General features: G+C 48.6%; 1 protein-coding gene across 1 annotated transcript; it reads right to left on the bottom strand.

Annotated features, from left to right (window-relative positions):
* Positions 1-995: 995 nt before the first annotated feature.
* Positions 996-8,781, bottom strand: Tubb1 (tubulin, beta 1 class VI). Its single transcript, NM_001080971.2, has 4 exons — positions 8,575-8,781; positions 3,611-3,719; positions 2,676-2,786; positions 996-2,572 (listed from the first exon to the last, which is right to left on the bottom strand). Exons 1-4 carry the CDS (start codon positions 8,629-8,631, stop codon positions 1,494-1,496), a joined length of 1,356 nt encoding a protein of 451 aa, NP_001074440.1. The 5' UTR covers positions 8,632-8,781; the 3' UTR covers positions 996-1,493.
* Positions 8,782-16,921: the final 8,140 nt, after the last annotated feature.

Here is a 16,921-nt window from a genome sequence, read left to right as displayed (position 1 = left end):
TGACTTAGTCATCTAAAGTGGAATTTATTTGCATTTTAGTGATTACTAGTGAACAAACAGAAGTCTTCACAGTCTTACAAAGCCAAAATAAAATTGTTTTTTCAAAAGAATTAAGGTCTGCTTTTTGCACTATGTAGTTGCCTTTTGAAGCTTACAGTGGAAGTGTCCAGGTTAAGTATGCAGCTGACTCCGCAGAGTCGTGGGCTGTTGGTACCTAAGGAAGCTTTTCCTGCTAGTCATGAAGAGGTGCATATTTCACTTAAGCCGGTGTTTCTCCGTCCACAGCAAAGTGGAAGGTATCTAAAGGACTTAGTGCTTTTTTCAATTATATAAACTGGGGCTTGGCAAGTCATGTCAACACTAGGGCCTGATTTCCTCTAGATAGGAACTTTAAGTATTTTCTCACAGTGCACATAGGAAGAGAATGCCATCCACCTGCCGCTTTATTATTGATGATTATAAACTGGGGCCCAAGGGAATAGCTGGTGACAGAGGACTTGCCTAGCACATCCCAAGGCCTTGGGTTCCATCCCTCCTCCCCATCCTGGGGACAAACCAGGACTTGAGAATCCAGCATCATGCAAATAACTCCCTTTGGAGAGGTCAAATAGGAGAGCTGGATAATTCCAGCAAACTACGAAGACCACATGTACCTCAGGCCTAGGTCAAGCCATAAGAGGCCCCTGTGTGCTCAGTCCTGTTATAATGTGAATTGCAACTGCATAATGCTTAGCGCTGTGTCATTCTGCTAATGTCTATGGCATCTTCTGCAAATTAATCTGAACTATAAAAGTTCCCTAATGAGACCGTGTCCTCTGTCACCAAGGAGGATGCTGCGGCATCTCGGTTACGTCCCTGTGCTTTCAGATGGTTGCTGAGCATGCCTCGAGCCCTTTCCAGAGAGCGGAGAGGCTGTACAGCAGCCTCAGGGGTGGTGAGTGAGAGAAAATGAAAAGAGCATCCCCAGTCTTTAAGAGGAAAACCAAGGACAATCATTAGCGAACTACTGGCATCTCGTTCTATTAAGAAAACACAGAGAAATAGGTTGGAAGCTGGTTACTGGGAAACAAAGGCCTGGGGACTGGAATGCTTTGCTCTTGATGGTCTTTTGGACGGTGGGAGCCGAGAGAAGAGACGTGGCTTTTCTTGCCTCCCTTTGTCTTTTTCCAGTCAGCCTGCCGAATGGTACATAAGGTCCACACAGCTTGGCCATAGAGGCAGAGTCATACTTCCGTTGGCCCTGAACCTCCCTCCCACACACTCTTCAGACACCCAGTTCTGCTGGCTTTGAGAGAGAGGACTCTGAAGCATCCTAGCTGCCCTGGGTACCCAGCAACACTGCTAAACGGCTCCTGGCAAACTTGCACACTTTGTCTGCATGTCTATCCTACAACTAATAAAAAATAAATAGGGCTCACTACAGTAAACTCACTCACTATTTAAAAAGGAAGAAGGAAAAGCAAGCATCGGCTGCCCTATAGCTTCTCTCCTAGCTAATGATCTTTGTCTTCTGCCTCCACCTCTGCCTCCTCCACATCCTCTTCACTGTCCTCTAGCCCTGCTCTGACATCTTGGAATTGTTGGTACTCAGACACCAGGTCATGGATATCACTCTCAGCTTCCCCAAATTCACTTATGTCCATCCCTTCACTGGTGTACCAGTGCACAAAAGCTCTCCTTCTGAACATAGCTGAGAAGTGCTCAGAGACCCTGGTGAAGAGCTCTTGGATGGCTGTATTGTTGCCCAGGAAGGTAGCTGCCATGTTCAGCCCACGGGGCGGGATGTCACACACAGCTACCTTGACATTGTTGGGAATCCATTCCACAAAGCAGTTGCTGTTCCTTGTCTGAATGGACAGCAGCTGTTGGTCCACTTCCTTGGTGGACATCTTACCCCGGAATATACAAGCCACAGTCAGGTAGCGGCCGCGGCGAGGGTCACAGGCAGCCATGATGTTGCGGGCATCGAACATCTGTTGGGTGAGCTCCGCTACTGAGAGGGCTCGGTACTGCTGGCTACCCTGGGCTGTGAGTGGAGCGAAGCCAGGCATGAAGAAGTGAAGACGAGGAAAGGGCACCATATTCACGGCCAGCTTGCGCAGGTCTGCATTGAGCTGACCGGGAAAGCGCAGTGAAGTCGTGATTCCGCTCATGGTCAAGGACACCAGGTGGTTGAGATCCCCGTAGGTGGGTGTCGTCAGCCTCAGGGTGCGGAAACAAATGTCATAGAGCGCTTCGTTGTCGATGCAGAAGCAGGCATCTGTGTTCTCTATCAGCTGGTGGATGGATAGCACGGCATTGTAGGGCTCTACCACCGTGTCTGATACCTTGGGTGATGGCATGACGCTAAAGGAGTTCAAGATCCGATCCGGGTACTCCTCCCTGATCTTGTTCATGAGCAGGGTGCCCATGCCTGAGCCCGTGCCTCCACCCAGAGAATGCACGATCTGGAAACCCTGTAGGCAGTCGCAGCTCTCGCTCTCCCTCCTTACCACATCCATGACATTTTCGATCAGCTCCGCTCCCTCTGTGTAGTGGCCCTTCGCCCAGTTGTTACCAGCACCAGAGTTACCTATGACCAGGAGAAGTGTGGGAGGGGGAGAGGTAAGTGGAAGACATCCAGCTTTTCTGGTAGAAGCTTCGGGGTTGGGGCTGGGGGCGGGGGAGGAACCTACCATGAACAAAACTGTCAGGCTGAAAGAGGACTCCCAATCTGCTGGATCGGATGCTGTCCATTGTCCCGGGTTCCAGGTCCACAAGGACGGCTCGCGGCACATACTTCTTACCTGTGCAGATTAGTTGCAACAAGTCAGCAGGTGGCTGTTTTTCTAAAGGTTACTGTTTCACTGAAATGGATCCTAGGGATGCTGGTCCAAAAACCATGAGTATCTTAAGGGAGGCCTTTGGTAAGTGGACATCTTCTTCCTTCCTTCCTTCCTTTCTTTCTTTCTTTCTTTCTTTCTTTCTTTCTTTCTTTCTTTCTTTCTTTTCTTCCTTCCTTCCTTCCTCTCTCTCTCCCTCTCTCTTTTTCACTCTCTCTCTTTTGTTCTTTTTTTTTCAGTATAGAATAGAGTTTATTTAGGGCATGGGGAGGGAAGTTGAGGAGGTAATGGAGACAGAGAAGGGGGAGAGAGAGAGAGAGGAGGAGGAGGAGGAGGAGGAGGAGGAGAGGCTGGCCATGAGCATGTGGAGAGAGAGTGGGAACTGGAATGGGGAAAGAAGGGACGGACAGAGCAGGAAGAAGCGAGTGAGAGAAGAGAGTAAGCAGACATTTTATTTTCTATGATCGTATCTGACCCAGCCCACCATGACATGGATCTGTAAAAATACCTTTTAAAAACTCTACTTCTGTCTTTCCTGTGTGTCTAGCTCGTTGTCTCAGCAAGAGCATGGCTTCTCTCCCTTGCTGTGGGGAGTGGCTGGCTGACACAAGGCTGAATGCACCTCATCCCGACCCTTGCAACTGGAGTGGGCCACTCGCCATCCAGACTCCAAAACCCTGCATGCCTGCCCGTTCCATGCTGGGACTCCATTCTTTCACACTAGGGTCATCTTCTCTGCCCACGCCGCCCAGATGACAGGCCAGAGCTCACCCAGCAGGCAGCCCTACCGTAGGCTTCGTTGTAGTAAACGCTGATCCTCTCCAGCTGGAGAGCAGACGTCCCACAGTAGCTCCCAGCGCAGTCAATCCCATGTTCTTCCCCGATCACCTCCCAGAACTGTAGGCAGAAAGAGTAAAGTCAGTTCGCAGTCCTGGGAGGAGAAGAGCCATCCTGTGGCTCGGCAGCTCAGCCAGGAAAGGTGCTTGCCACCCAGGCTGACCACCTGAGTTCGATCCCTGTGACCCCCCACATGGTGGAAGGAGAGAACCAACTACCCCAAATTGTCCTCTGACCACCACACTTACACCACCACAGCATGTGTACACACTCTTGCATGTGCATGCACATAAATAAATAAATAAATAAATATAGTAAGAAGAAAAGTAAATGAAATGGTGAGTTGGCTCCTGTGCATAGGTGCCCTGGGGGCTGCCTGACCCTGCCCCACGCATGAGTCCTCCTCCCTCTTCTCTTCTTACCTCCACTATGTGTGACTAAGAAGGCTGCGCTAGAACCCTACGAAGTGAAATGTCAAGCACATAGAACATTACATTGGATTTTGCCATTAACTCCGGTTCCTTAGAAATGTTAGAAGGTTCCGAGTCCTTTTTAGAATCTCACTTCGGATGAGGGAGCTCAAATTTCACCTTCCCACAGCCTGAGCTGGAGAAGTGCTGATCTTAGGAAATGAGGACAGACTGAATTCTTATTTGTTTCACAACGGTATCTCCTTCTCGCTTTGGGAATTTTTCTTCATTGAAATTCACTTCAAAAGTCTACAGCCAGGGTTGTCCTGCACAATTGGATGTATTATGCTTTGACCATCCAACATAATCCCAGTTCAGAGTTATGTACAGCCCTTGTCTTGTAACTGTTTGGAATATTCTACGTTTCCAATCGTTCTGTTTTGTTTCTTGTTTGTTTTTGTTTTGTTTTGTTTTGTTTTGTTTTTGAGACAGACTCTTATTGTGTAGCCCTGGCTGGCTTGCAACTTGCCATGTAGGCCAGGCTGGTCTCAAACTCACAGAGATCTGCCTGTGCCTCCTGAGTGCGGACTCAAAAGGGGTGTGCCGTCATACTCTGCTGAGTAAAGCATTTTATTCTTTTTATTCGTTCACTTTTTCATGTGTGTTTGCTAATGTGTGCAAAAAGGACCAGTGGTGGTGAGTCCTCTCTACCACGTCGGTCCCCAGGATGGAACTCGGGTCATCAGGCTTGGTGGCAAGCACCTTTACCAGCTGAACCATCTTGCCGGCCCACAGCGTCTATTAACACAGGAAACTACTGGAATGGTCTTATCGGGCCATTCATATTAAAGCACAATAAAAAAATACATTCCCTTGAGTCGAAAATCTCCAAGGGTATTTTTCCAAGCTACTCGTAAGCAGCACCTTTGCGCCAGACGCGCTCTTAACAAGAACACGCTGTGCTAGAATGGACTTTGGAGAGCAGGGGAGTAAGTTTGAGAAGTTATGAGATGGGAGAAATGAAATGTGTCTTAGCATTGTGTGTATGTGTTTGTGACCGTGTGCACACTCTCCTGTCGGTGCACACGCTCCTGCTTGGACGGTCGTGTGTAGGTCAGAGGTCGAGGTCCGGTGGTTTCCCCAGTCATTCTTATCCTTACCTTTAAAGACGGGGTTGCTCACTGAACTGGAGCGCATTGGTTTTGATTCAGACCTGTGACAGTTTACCGACCTCTCGGTATGGGTGTTCGGGATCTAAACTCGGGTCTTCATGCTTCCATGGCAAGAGCTTTTCCAGTTAAGCCTAGAATGTTTCTTGACATTCTTATAGGCCCGACAAGAAGTCATGGCTGGGACTCCAGCCACCAGATGGCACAATCCCGGAGGCTGCAAGAGCTGAAAATCCCCTATCTTTCCGCTCATTTCCTCCTCAGGGCCTCTCTCCACCTTATCACATAGGGTCAGAGCAGTCTCCCTGGGCCCTCCCCACCCCCACTTCTCTGGTAATTATGAAGGTCTGATCTGACTCCTGTGGCACATAAGGGTAACTGATGCTTTCCAGGCAGCCCTAGGGCTCCAGGACCCAAAGGCCTTCAAGTCAACACAGCTCAGAGACACTTGTACATCCATGTAGATTGTACACCGTTCTTGGAAGCTAAGAAATGAAACTAAGACAGCAGTCCCTAAGTAAAGTATTAGATAGGAAGTACGACCATACACAGTGGGATTTTCTTCAGCCTCAAAGAACCAAGTTTTTTGTCACTTTCTGGAAAATGGTTGAAACTGGAGAGTAAGAGGACCAAGCCAAAAGACAAACATCATGTTTTCCCCCATTTGTGTTTATATAGTCATATAAAATAATGTATGCATACACAAGATAAAAGTGGGGGAATAAAAAGGTGATAAGGATTTAGTGTGGAGGAACACATTCAAGATACAACACAGATCTGATTAAAGATGTAAAAATAGACAAGAAAATTAGGAGAATTGAAAAGGCCCTCAGGTTTTCCCAGCTGTGTTCCCTACAGAAGAGGAGGCCAGCGTCCATCCCTGGGTCAAACACAACAACACTATGTAGTCCGTACACACAGTGAGCTATCGCCCAACAAATGAGAGGCAGGAGGGAACCACATAGGTCCACTCACAGTGCCTGGAAGGGCACCCACGCACAAAGACCTGAGGTGGAATGGCAGCTGTCAGGGAAAGCAGTGAGAAATGAAGGAGAGATGTTTGAGCAGGGCAGAGTTTGCAGTTTATAAATTGAAAGGTATTTTGATGGGGGGACAGTGTTATACAACATACTCAATACTACTGAATTTGCATGCAAAAAAAACCCGACATGGAAAACCTTATACAACATACATTTTATCACCCCCCCAAAGATTTTAATGTTATCGTTCTTTTTAAAGTTGGGTAATATTTTATTGAATTAATAATAAATAGAACAAACACACTGTGTTCATATATTTGTACATCAGGAGACATTTGCGGTTTCCCTACCTGTAAAATGTGTTTTATACATTTATTTATGTATTTATTTTGTGTGTGGAGAGCACACAAGTGGAGGTCAGAGTGTAGCTTGTAGGAATTGGTTCTCTTTTACCATGTGGGTCTTGAGGGCCACACTCAGGTCGTGAGATTTGGCAGCAAGTATCTTTACCCACTGAGCTGTCTCTCTCTTTGGTCCCACCCTTTGACTGTTGTTAGTGATGCTGCTATGAAGAAACAAAGGTCTTTAATGGTAGTGTGTTGTTTTGTTTTGTTTCTTGTTTTTTGTTTTGTTTTCTTTTGTTTTGTTTTTTGTTTTTTCGAGACAAGGTTTCTCTGTGTAGCCCTGGCTGTCCTGGAACTCATTTTGTAGACCAGGCTGGTCTTGAACTCAGAAATCTGCCTGCCTCTGCCTCCCAAGTGCTGGGATTAAAGGCGTGCACCACCACCGCCCAGCCTAATGGTGGTATTTTTAAACACATAATTCACACACGTAAAAAATAATTTCCAATTAGCACAATGAACTCTCTACATAGATGCTACACATCCGTTGTTGATCTTAAAATTAGGAGTGGAGATCCTGGCTTCCAGCCCCTGCCTTCCTGGCTTTGCCCAGGGGAAGGAGACAAGAGCCTCCCTCAGAACTGTAGCAGGAGAAGAATAGAGTAGAGAGGAGAACTCATGTATATACCAGAGTGTTTTAATTACTTATCTCTGTATTTGTCTCAAATTTTCTATTGCACACTAAGTTTCTTTGTACCATAAGCATGAACTCCACCCCACCCATGATGGCTCATCAGATAGTGAGGAAGAGGGGCCAGAAAGAATGCAAGAGACAGAGGATGGGGAGGGACTGCTGGAGGTTGTCTTCCTGATGTGAACTGACCATGGCACTCACTAACTCACAGAATCTGTACTGGCTCAAGCCAAGGTTCATCAGTACTCCCACAGGCAGCACTGAGAGGACTCGGTGGGTTATAAAAATGTTTGTGTGTATGTGTGTGTGTGTGTGTGTGTGCGCGAGAGAGAGAGAGGGGGGGGAGGGGGAGGGGGAGGGAGGGAGAGGGAGAGGGAGAGGGAGAGGGAGAGGGAGAGGGAGAGGGAGAGGGAGAGGGAGAGGGAGGGAGGAGGAAGAGGAGAGCAATGTATTAGAGAGTGTCCAGGGAAAGCGGTGAGAGGTAAGTAGTATGGGTGAATATAATCAATATAAGCATGGATAAAATTGCCAAAGAATACGTTTTTAAAGGAACATTTGGGAGTGAAGACAATACAGTGATGTAGTATTAAAAGAAAACAAACAAACAAACAACAAGAAAACAACCTTCCAGTAAGGCTGGCAAGATGGCTCAGCACGGTGACGGAGCTTGCCACTAAGCTTAATGACTGAGTCCAATCCTCTATAACAGAAGGAGAGAGCTAGCTCCAGCAGGCTGTGCACTGAGCATCATATGTACACAGCCTGCACCACCCTCCCAAATAAGTAATTCAAATGAAGAAAAACATTTTAAAGCCCTGCTTTTCAGGTGGTTCACAAGGTAAAGAAGCGGTCAAACCTAATGAGCTGGGTTGGATCTCAGGGAGCCACAGTGGAAGGGAAGAGTCAAGTGGCAAAACTGTCCTCTGACTTCCAAATGCATGCTGGGACACCATACCTGTATACACACACACACACACACACACACACTGCCACCGCCACCGCCACCACCACCACCACCACCACAAATATAGTCACACACATAATTATAATAAACACAATTTAAATTAAGAAAATTTCCCAAAAAGCTTCAGAAAACTCTTGAAACAAATTACTAGTTTTAGATGTGGAAAGCTCATCTCTAAACCACTAAAAGCAACATGGCTCCTGTACCTATTTGCATGTCTAATTACAGGCAAAATTAACATTAATTAACACTCTAACTCTAATGGTTTTGCTAAAAGACTTTCTCTAATAAGCCATCCATTTAGCAAGTATTTGCGAGCCGCCTGCCTCTCAGCTGCTTTGCTCTGCTCTGCCTTACCTTGGCTCCGATCTGGTTGCCACACTGGCCAATCTGGATGTGCACGATCTCTCTCATCCTAGCCTTGAACCCAAGAGTCAGTTAGGTCGCAGAGTCTGGAAGAGCCTGGGTCACCAGTGTGAGCTGGGTGCAGTTTCATGGTCTTGGTGGGACCAGCCCACCCAACTGCTCTCCCAATTGGCCCAGGGGTGTGTCTGGCTGAGGGCCCCACCCCAGGCCTTCCCTGCTTTCCTCAGTCAGGGTAAGAGGGGTGTTTCTCTCTCCTGCGCTGTGCTCAGTCATTTCCTAGATATGAGTTCAGCTGAGGCTTCCTCTATGTGGCAGGAACCCAGAGCTGGCCCCTCTCACAGACCTGCTCTCAACAGCCTCTGGGCTACGATGGTATCACTGACATCCATGAGTTTGGGGTGACATCCACGAATTATGGGTGACATCCATGGGTCATGGCTGAATGAAGCGGCTGGAACATACCCCAAAAGGGTATCCAAGTCACCATGTTGCCTATCCATGGCTTGCCTTGCTGTCTTCAGCCACCTTGCCAATTTGGGAGCCAGCCTCAGGCCTCGGGAACGTGGCTGGACAGTTTTCCTTCTTAAATTGCAAACTTTAATAGTAAAAACAAGTGCTAGCCTGGCCAGACGGTTCACCAGGTAAAGGCACCTGCCACCAAACCCAATGATCTGAGTCTAGTCCCTGAAACCCACACAGTGGAAAGAACTGACTCCCCCGAGGTCTTCTGATCTCCACACATGTGCTGTGAGGCGCACACACACACACACACACACACACACACACACACACACACACACAGATACAGACACACACACACAGATACACACACACACACACTAAAATAAAATAAAATAAAATAAAAATTAAAAATAGCTGTTGGCATTTCATCTAGGCTCTGCCCCACAGTTACCTGGCAACAGCCAGGTGTGCCTGACTCACTGTAAAGGGGCTGCTTGACCCCTCCCCTCTCTCTTTCTTTCTTCTACTTTTGCTCTTGCCCCTTACCCTCTTCCCTCTCTCTCCCCCACACACATGCTCATGGCCAGCCTCTACTCCTCTCTCCCTCTCTCTTCCTCTCTCTCTGTCTCTCTCTCTTTGTCTCTCTCCCTGTCTCAGTCTCTGCTACCCCCTCAACTCCCCTCCCATGCCCTAAATAAACTCTATTCTATACTATACCATATGTGGCTGATACCTCAGGGAAAAGGGATGCCTCAGTATGGGCCTGCAGAGGCACTCCTTCCCCCACCCCATACTGCACCTCCACCAAACATATTCCTTCCTTCCTTCCTTTTTTTTTTTAATGCAACACAACAATAGCTAGTACTTATAATGGTAAAATAGTCATAAAATAAAGCTTTCTTTTAAACCTGACCAAAGCCAAGAAGTGACACAAATGTCTTGAGCACTCAAGAAATTGCTATTTCATGGCCGAGAGGAGGCTCAGTGGCTAAGGGTGAGTGTGAGCGCTGTCCCTGGTGAGGACCAGTTTGGTTCGAAGCACTCAGGTCAGGCAGCTCACAAACAACTGTAACTCTAGTTCCAGGGAATGCAACATCTTCAGTTTCCCAAGGCACCTGTGCTCATAGGTGCCCAGGCCCCTCGCAGACACATACACAGATACATAACTAGAAATAGAATAAATCTTTTAAACAGAAATAGATCACCATTGAGAGAGGAAAATGCAGGGATGGAGATAGTGGCCAGTTTGGTAGAGTGCCTACCTGGTATGCATAAAGCCCTGGGTTGGATTCCCAGCACTGCATAAAACAGACATTGTGGTGCATGTCTATAATCCTAGCATATGGAGGTGGAGGCAGGAGGATCAGAAGTTCAAGACTGTCCTCAGCTACATAGCTAGTTCAAGGCCAGCCTGGGATACCTGGTCTCAAATTCTCCAGGCCGTTTTCCAGAGTTTGATCTGAGAAACCTATGTTGTAACCGGCCAGAGGAGCCATCCCGTGGGATGTGGACTCAAGTGTGCTAAACCTAAGGCTAGACATTCATATCCCTGCTGCCTGCCCACAGACTAGTTCCTACTCTGATGGAACAAACCCCGACATTCTATTTTTCCAGGGTCTGTTCCAGGGGCTGTATCTAAGGAACTTTCCTTAGACTCAGTGGGGCACTCAAGGCAGAGGGAGGTGACTAAGGAGGCAGAGACAGGAGAATAGCCTCTCCCTCCACGGGGTGTTGAATCAGCCTGTGGAAAGGCCTTGGTTCCAGACAGAAGAGAGGCAGGCCTTGGAAAGGACCTTTTCTCCAGAGGACCGGGTTAAACGCCTTCTGAGCAGGGCACCCATTCCCAGACCCCAATCCCAGCTGCTGTAATGGGTGAACTTGGCATTGCTGACAAATCCAAATGCAGAGTGTGAGTACTGAATGAAATATCACATCCGCATTCGGTCTTAGCTTTGTCTTTGTCCTGGTGGTCCATGAGTGGTAGGAGATATCCTAGCGGAGAGCACTGTGAGGCTGGTCACTGGCTAGCTAATAGAACCACAGAAGTGACGATGTGCAACAGGCACTGCTGCCACCCGAGAGAGGCCTCTCTACAAAGTCAGTGTGGGCTTTGTTTCTGTAGCTTTGGAACCTACTTCAGAGGTCTGAATGACCACACGATTCTCAGATGTCCTTGTCCCAACCACCGACAGCCAGGATGAGGGGAATGTGTAAAACTCAGGACATAGCTAAGCAGTGGGAGAGCTGTGTACACAGAGGACCAGAGTTGAGATCTCCGGAACCCATGGGAAGTCCCAGGTGGGTGTGGAAACCCACCTGTAATTCCAGCCTTGGGAGGAAGATAGGGAATCCCCAGAGCAAGCTGGCTAGCAAGACCAGCCAGACTGGTAAGCTCTGGGTTTGACTGAGAGACCCTGTCTCAGAGAATAAGATGGAAGAATTGAAAAAGATTCCTGATATTAAAATCAGATATCCAGGTGCACAAACACACATGTACAATCACACACAGGAAGCCAGACATATATATACCCCACAGACACATACATCCCCATAGGCACACACATGAAAAGGGAAGGAAAGAAAGAAAAGAAAGAAAGGAAGGCAGGAAGGCAGGAAGGAAGGAAGGAAGGAAGGGAGAGAGAGAGAGAGAGAGAGAGAGAGAGAGAGAGAGAGAAGAGAAAGAAGAGAAAGAAAGAGAGAGAGAGAGAGAGAGAGAGAGAGAAACAAGAGGTACACACAAGTTGGTGTGTTGGTAATACACCTGTCATCCTGTCATCTGGCGAAGCAGGGACAGGAGGATTACCACAAGTTAGAGCTGACCACCATGGGCTACGTAGTGAGGTTCTGTCTCAAAAGGATTAAATAAGAGCCAGGAAGATGGATGAGCGGCGTCTACCAAGCTCATCAACATGAACTCAAACCCCCAGGTCCTCACGGGACAGAGGACAGAACCAATTCCCACAAACTGTCCTTTGACTTCTTGCGTGCACTGTGGCATCTGCCTCCTATGATCTACAAAATCAATCTGTAAAATATAATTCATCTAATATGTGCATGCAGCATCGATTCAGAAGCCGGCACATTCTTTTGCCTCCTTATTCCTTCACTCTTGATGGCTCTTCGGAACCCTGGTGGCTGAAAGGCATCTGCCGGGCCCTCAAAGCCCCTCACATCCTCAGGATTAGAGGACAGAAGTGGCCACAGGCAGCTGTTTGCTAATTACTCAGATGTATGCCTTCCCTCCCGGCTGCTGGTCTCAATCAACTTTGAGACCCTGAAGGGGGACACAACAGGGTCCCAGCGGTGTCTGTTAAGAGTTCACCAGCAGCTGGGTGAGTTTGTGTAGCCCGACTCAGAGCCCAGGTTTCCTTCAAGCCCATAATGGGTTCTTTCAAGAGAGTGCCCCTGTAATGGTGGGTAGCCCGTGCTCAAGGATGCCTTCCTCCACCCCCTGAGAGGTGGTCTAAGTTGAAAGAAGAAAGTGTTCCAAGAAACTTGGCCATCAGGCTCACCTGGGTGGGCAACAGCCACAGTGAGCTATTGTGGGGAAGCCATGTCGGTGGTAGCCCCGGCCTCTGAGCAGAAGCCTTGAAAGGGGCCCGTGTGGCTGCTCGCTGCCTTGCAGGGCTGGCTCCAACGACCCTTTTTTGATCTCCTTGTGTTCGTTCATTCTTCACAGTATGACCAGGACCCAGTTTGCTTGGGTCCCCCCACAGCGGCCCTCACTTGAGCACATTCCTCCTGGTCATCTCAGTTTGCTTAGGGAGGGGAAAGCCTGGCTTCCAGATGGGCCCTTAAAAGGCTTTTCTGTTAATGGGGCAGTTGGCAAAAAGAGAGTCCTTGTTTGCTTTGATTCCTGTATCATCAACAGTGTTTACCCAGTCTCAGCTCAGTGCTCAGCTCTGGATGCTGGCTGCAGGAAAGCTGGGGTGGAGGTAGATGCTGGGCAGGAGAGGGCTGGCAGGCCCCCAGGGCTGCCCCTTCGAGGGGCCTATCTTCTCCCTGGCTGAGAATTTCTTCATCTGCAAAAATGGACTAACAGTCTCAAAATCACAAGTCTCTTTGGAGAAGCTAGCAGTATGACCGACCCCCACACCTCAGAAGTGTCCCAAGCTCTGTGGAGGACTAGATGTGGCTCTCTGAATGGATACCACATGTGGACAAAGACTCCCAGTTGTCCCTGATACTCAGGTGCACAGAGCGCTGAGTGACACCGGCAGGGATGAGAATACATGCACAGAACTTAGAAACGTAGATCGTTGTCTCTCGGCTCCTTGCCTATGAGAATACCTGTTCTCTCAGGGAACAAACTTTCGACTGCTCGTCAACTGAGGAACATAGGACAACTTCTCACTCAGAGCAATGGAAGCTCAAGATGCAGATGAGCAGCATCCCATAGAGCACAATGTCTCTCTCAGGTCTGATCTCTTGCCAGTCTGAAAGTGACCCCTTCGCCCCAAACTGTGGTGAGTGCGGGAAAAGTGGCCCTCTGTGATGAATGACAAGGCTATTCTCTGACCCCCAGGGAATGAATATGGCAAGGGCAGGTTAGCAACGACTGAGTTCAGGTGCAAAGTTTCACCTGACGCTGCTCTGGGGGCACGGAGGGCAGGAGAGGTGGCTCTGTTTAGCATGCAAGGTGGGACACGAAGCAGAGACTCTGATTCCTAAACAGGAGCAGGCAGCCCTTCCCCAGCAACACCTTCCCTGCAGGCTCTCAATCACCAGGCCACAAGAAGATGGCTGTAGCAAGCCTTTTCCGGGATGACTCTGGGGTCTATTATGGGAATGGAGCCTAGAAGATAAGAAAAGAGCAGTGTCAATGAAGCCCCCAATCAGCCGCTTCCAGACTTCCCCCCCAGGAGCTGTTCCCCAAGGGGTCACACAGAACTCCCCGACTCCCACTTGGCAAATGAAATTTATCCACTTCTCAGAAGACTCATTGATTTCATCTGCCCCTGGTCGGATGCATTGATGTTCCTTGAATAACTCGAGGAGATTGTTGAATTACAGTGTTTGCTTGTGACTCAGAAGCAGAAAATTTTTCTAATGTCTTAGCAAGAAAATGACATCTGAGAGGTCATTATGAGTGACTCAGCAGGTGTGGGCAGCCCCTCTGACGAGCTAAGCTCTACCCTCATGCACCATGCCTCTTGGAGTGTCTCTAAGTCAAAAAGAAAGTCCCAGAAAGAAAAAGTCACTTAGAGCAGAGAGGAGCCGAAAGATGTGGATGGCCGGGCATGGTGGCACACACCTTTAATCCCAGCACTCAGGAGGCAGAGGCAGAGGCAGAGGCAGAGGCGGACAGATTTCTGAGTTCGAGGACAGCCTGGTCTACAAAGTGAGTTCTAGGACAGCCAGGACTATACAGAGAAGCCCTGTCTCAAAAAAAAAAAAAAAAAAAAAAAAAAGATGTGGATGGTGTCCTAGCTCTACAAAGGAGCCTACCATCTTGTTCTCCTGGAGTAAAATGTCTGCAAGAACTCATTCGCTGCTGGGCTCCTCTTCATGAGGTCTACAGCCCCAGAAAGACCATAAAGAAACCTGGCCACCTCTTAGGTATATTGACAGCAGCCTCTTGAGCCAAGGTTTCTCTTACTAAAAGACAGAAATTTGAGTGTGTGTGTTAAACACACACACACACACACACACACACACACACACACGCACGCACGCATGCACACACTCACACACACACACACACACACACACACACACAAGCACGCATGCACACGTGCTGCTGTGATTCTGAAGGTGATGGGTCTTGAGCTTTCTCAGTTGTACTTTCAGTCCCCAAGGTGCCACTGCTGATAAGCAGTGATCCATGGTGGGAACAGAGATGTGCTCACAGCCGTCAGCACCTGGAGCCAAAACCAAACAAAAATATATCTTGAGTTCTTCAAGCCCGGGGTTTGTCTGAGGGAGCTGCCATGTGAATATCAGAAATGATCTATTTACCCAGCAAATATTATCCGAGGGGGGGCTTAGAGAAAAGATCCTGCCCTCCAAGGATTTGAGGCACATACTGGAGCACAGGCTGTCTCTCTCTCTCTCTTTCTCTGCTGTGACCCAGAAGTCGGGGCTTGGAGAAGAAACTGACTCACCACAACTTCAGAATAGCTTGGTATGTCTTCAGACCCCTCAGGCCAAGGGTTCAGTCCAAGGTGTCAGAAGACAGTCTCTGGAGAGAGCTTCCAGTCAGTTATCCCGGGAGCTGAGGGGGGCTCACTGCATGCTAACCTCCCCAGTTCTGATTACCTCTCTCCAAGTAAGATTCTTCATCCACTGCCAGTGGACGCCCTTCCTCATAGGCTACTACTAGGTCCCCCAAGCAGCCTCCTGAAACCGGTGACAACCAGGCTTAGCTTGGTTTCTCATGCTGTGATGAACACCATGGACAAAGTAACTGTGGGAAGAAAAGGGTTTACTTCATTTTATAGACTACAGTCCATCCTCGGGGGACCCCAAGGCAGAAGCTTGAGACGGAAACCATGAAAGAATGTTGCTTTGTAACTTGCTCCCAAGTTCAAGTTCATCTCTCTTTTCCATGCAGTTCAAGGCCACCCTCCAATGGACGGTGCTGCCCATGGTGGGCTGGAGCTTTCTATATTAATTAACAATCAAGAAAAGACTCCTCCATACAATGCTGACAGGCCAATCTGATGGTTGTAATTCCTCAACTGAGGCTCATTCTTCCCAGGTCTGTCAAGTACTGTGTTCCCCAAATAGTGGCCTTGAAACCAACCTCATGAGTATGACTACAGGAAACTACTTTCATGGCAAGCACGTGCCGACGGCAGGTCAGGATGTGAAGCAAGATGGTCCTGGGGACAATGGCAGGGTCCACGGTAAAGCTGAGCCACCCAATCGGAAGGCCTTCTCTGCCTGTATGTCTGTAAGCTAGCACAGACTTTTGGCCATTGATCAGGGGCTAAAGAGGAGGCCTGTGGCTGATGAGAAGGCCATGATGCCCTGCAAAACCAGCCTGCTTCTGGAACACTGTCAGCAGCCATGAAAACAAACGCTGTCTCCAGGATGTGGCCCCACTCAGGAATGTGCAATAATAGGAAATGTCTGCAGTTTGCCAGGGTGGGAGCCAGACAATACCACACAAAGGAAGAAGAGAGAAAAGATCTTGAGGCCACTCCACCATGCACCAACTCCAGTCCACCCTCCCATTGGGTTAGGAAGGTGGGCTGACCCTGGCCTAAATCAAAAATATGCATGTTGTCCTTTAATAGGACGAGGGGGAAAAAATCAACCTTATTTTTAGAAATGAATAGTCTTTTGTGTCTGTGGCCTTGGATCATGTGTTAGCCAGGAGACTTTATGGAATATTTAAAAAAAAAAAAAAAGCCCTCACGCTCAGATCTGCACCCAGGAGCTTCATGCTACGTTCTGGCATTTCTGGAAGCGCCATCTTCCCACATGTAAAATGGGGTAATAATATCTACCCGTCCCAGGGCAGGACAGGAGGAAGAATCAAAGCAGGACTAAGGTGCCTGCTCCAGCAAGGTGCCAAGCTGGGATGACTCACATTATCTCTGGGAACAGCCCAGGGCTGCCAGTTACTCAGGCAGAGAACCGTGTAGTGGTTTCCGGAAACATGCCCAGCTCACGAGCACCTGCTTCACTGCCCCAAGCCTGGGTGGCAGAGACACACGACTGCTCATAAAACACCTGCTGGAAGCGACGACATGTGTGTGAGCAGAGCCTGCAAGGCAGGAAGGTGCGGGCCCTGCCCTGACTCTTTCTTTCCAGGCCCAAAGTAGGAGATGAGTCACTGTGCCCAGAATGACCTCCCCGACACCTGACGTGGTGTCAAAAGGGGACACACCTTTCAGGCTGTGGCTCCATGCTGCCAGGCCATTGAGTC

Source organism: Mus musculus, chromosome 2, assembly GCF_000001635.26.
Source record: "Mus musculus strain C57BL/6J chromosome 2, GRCm38.p6 C57BL/6J".
In the NCBI taxonomy this organism is placed as follows: Eukaryota; Metazoa; Chordata; class Mammalia; order Rodentia; family Muridae; genus Mus; species Mus musculus.
The sequence above is the reverse complement of the archived record's forward strand: the minus strand, read 5'-3'. Positions and strand labels throughout refer to the sequence as shown.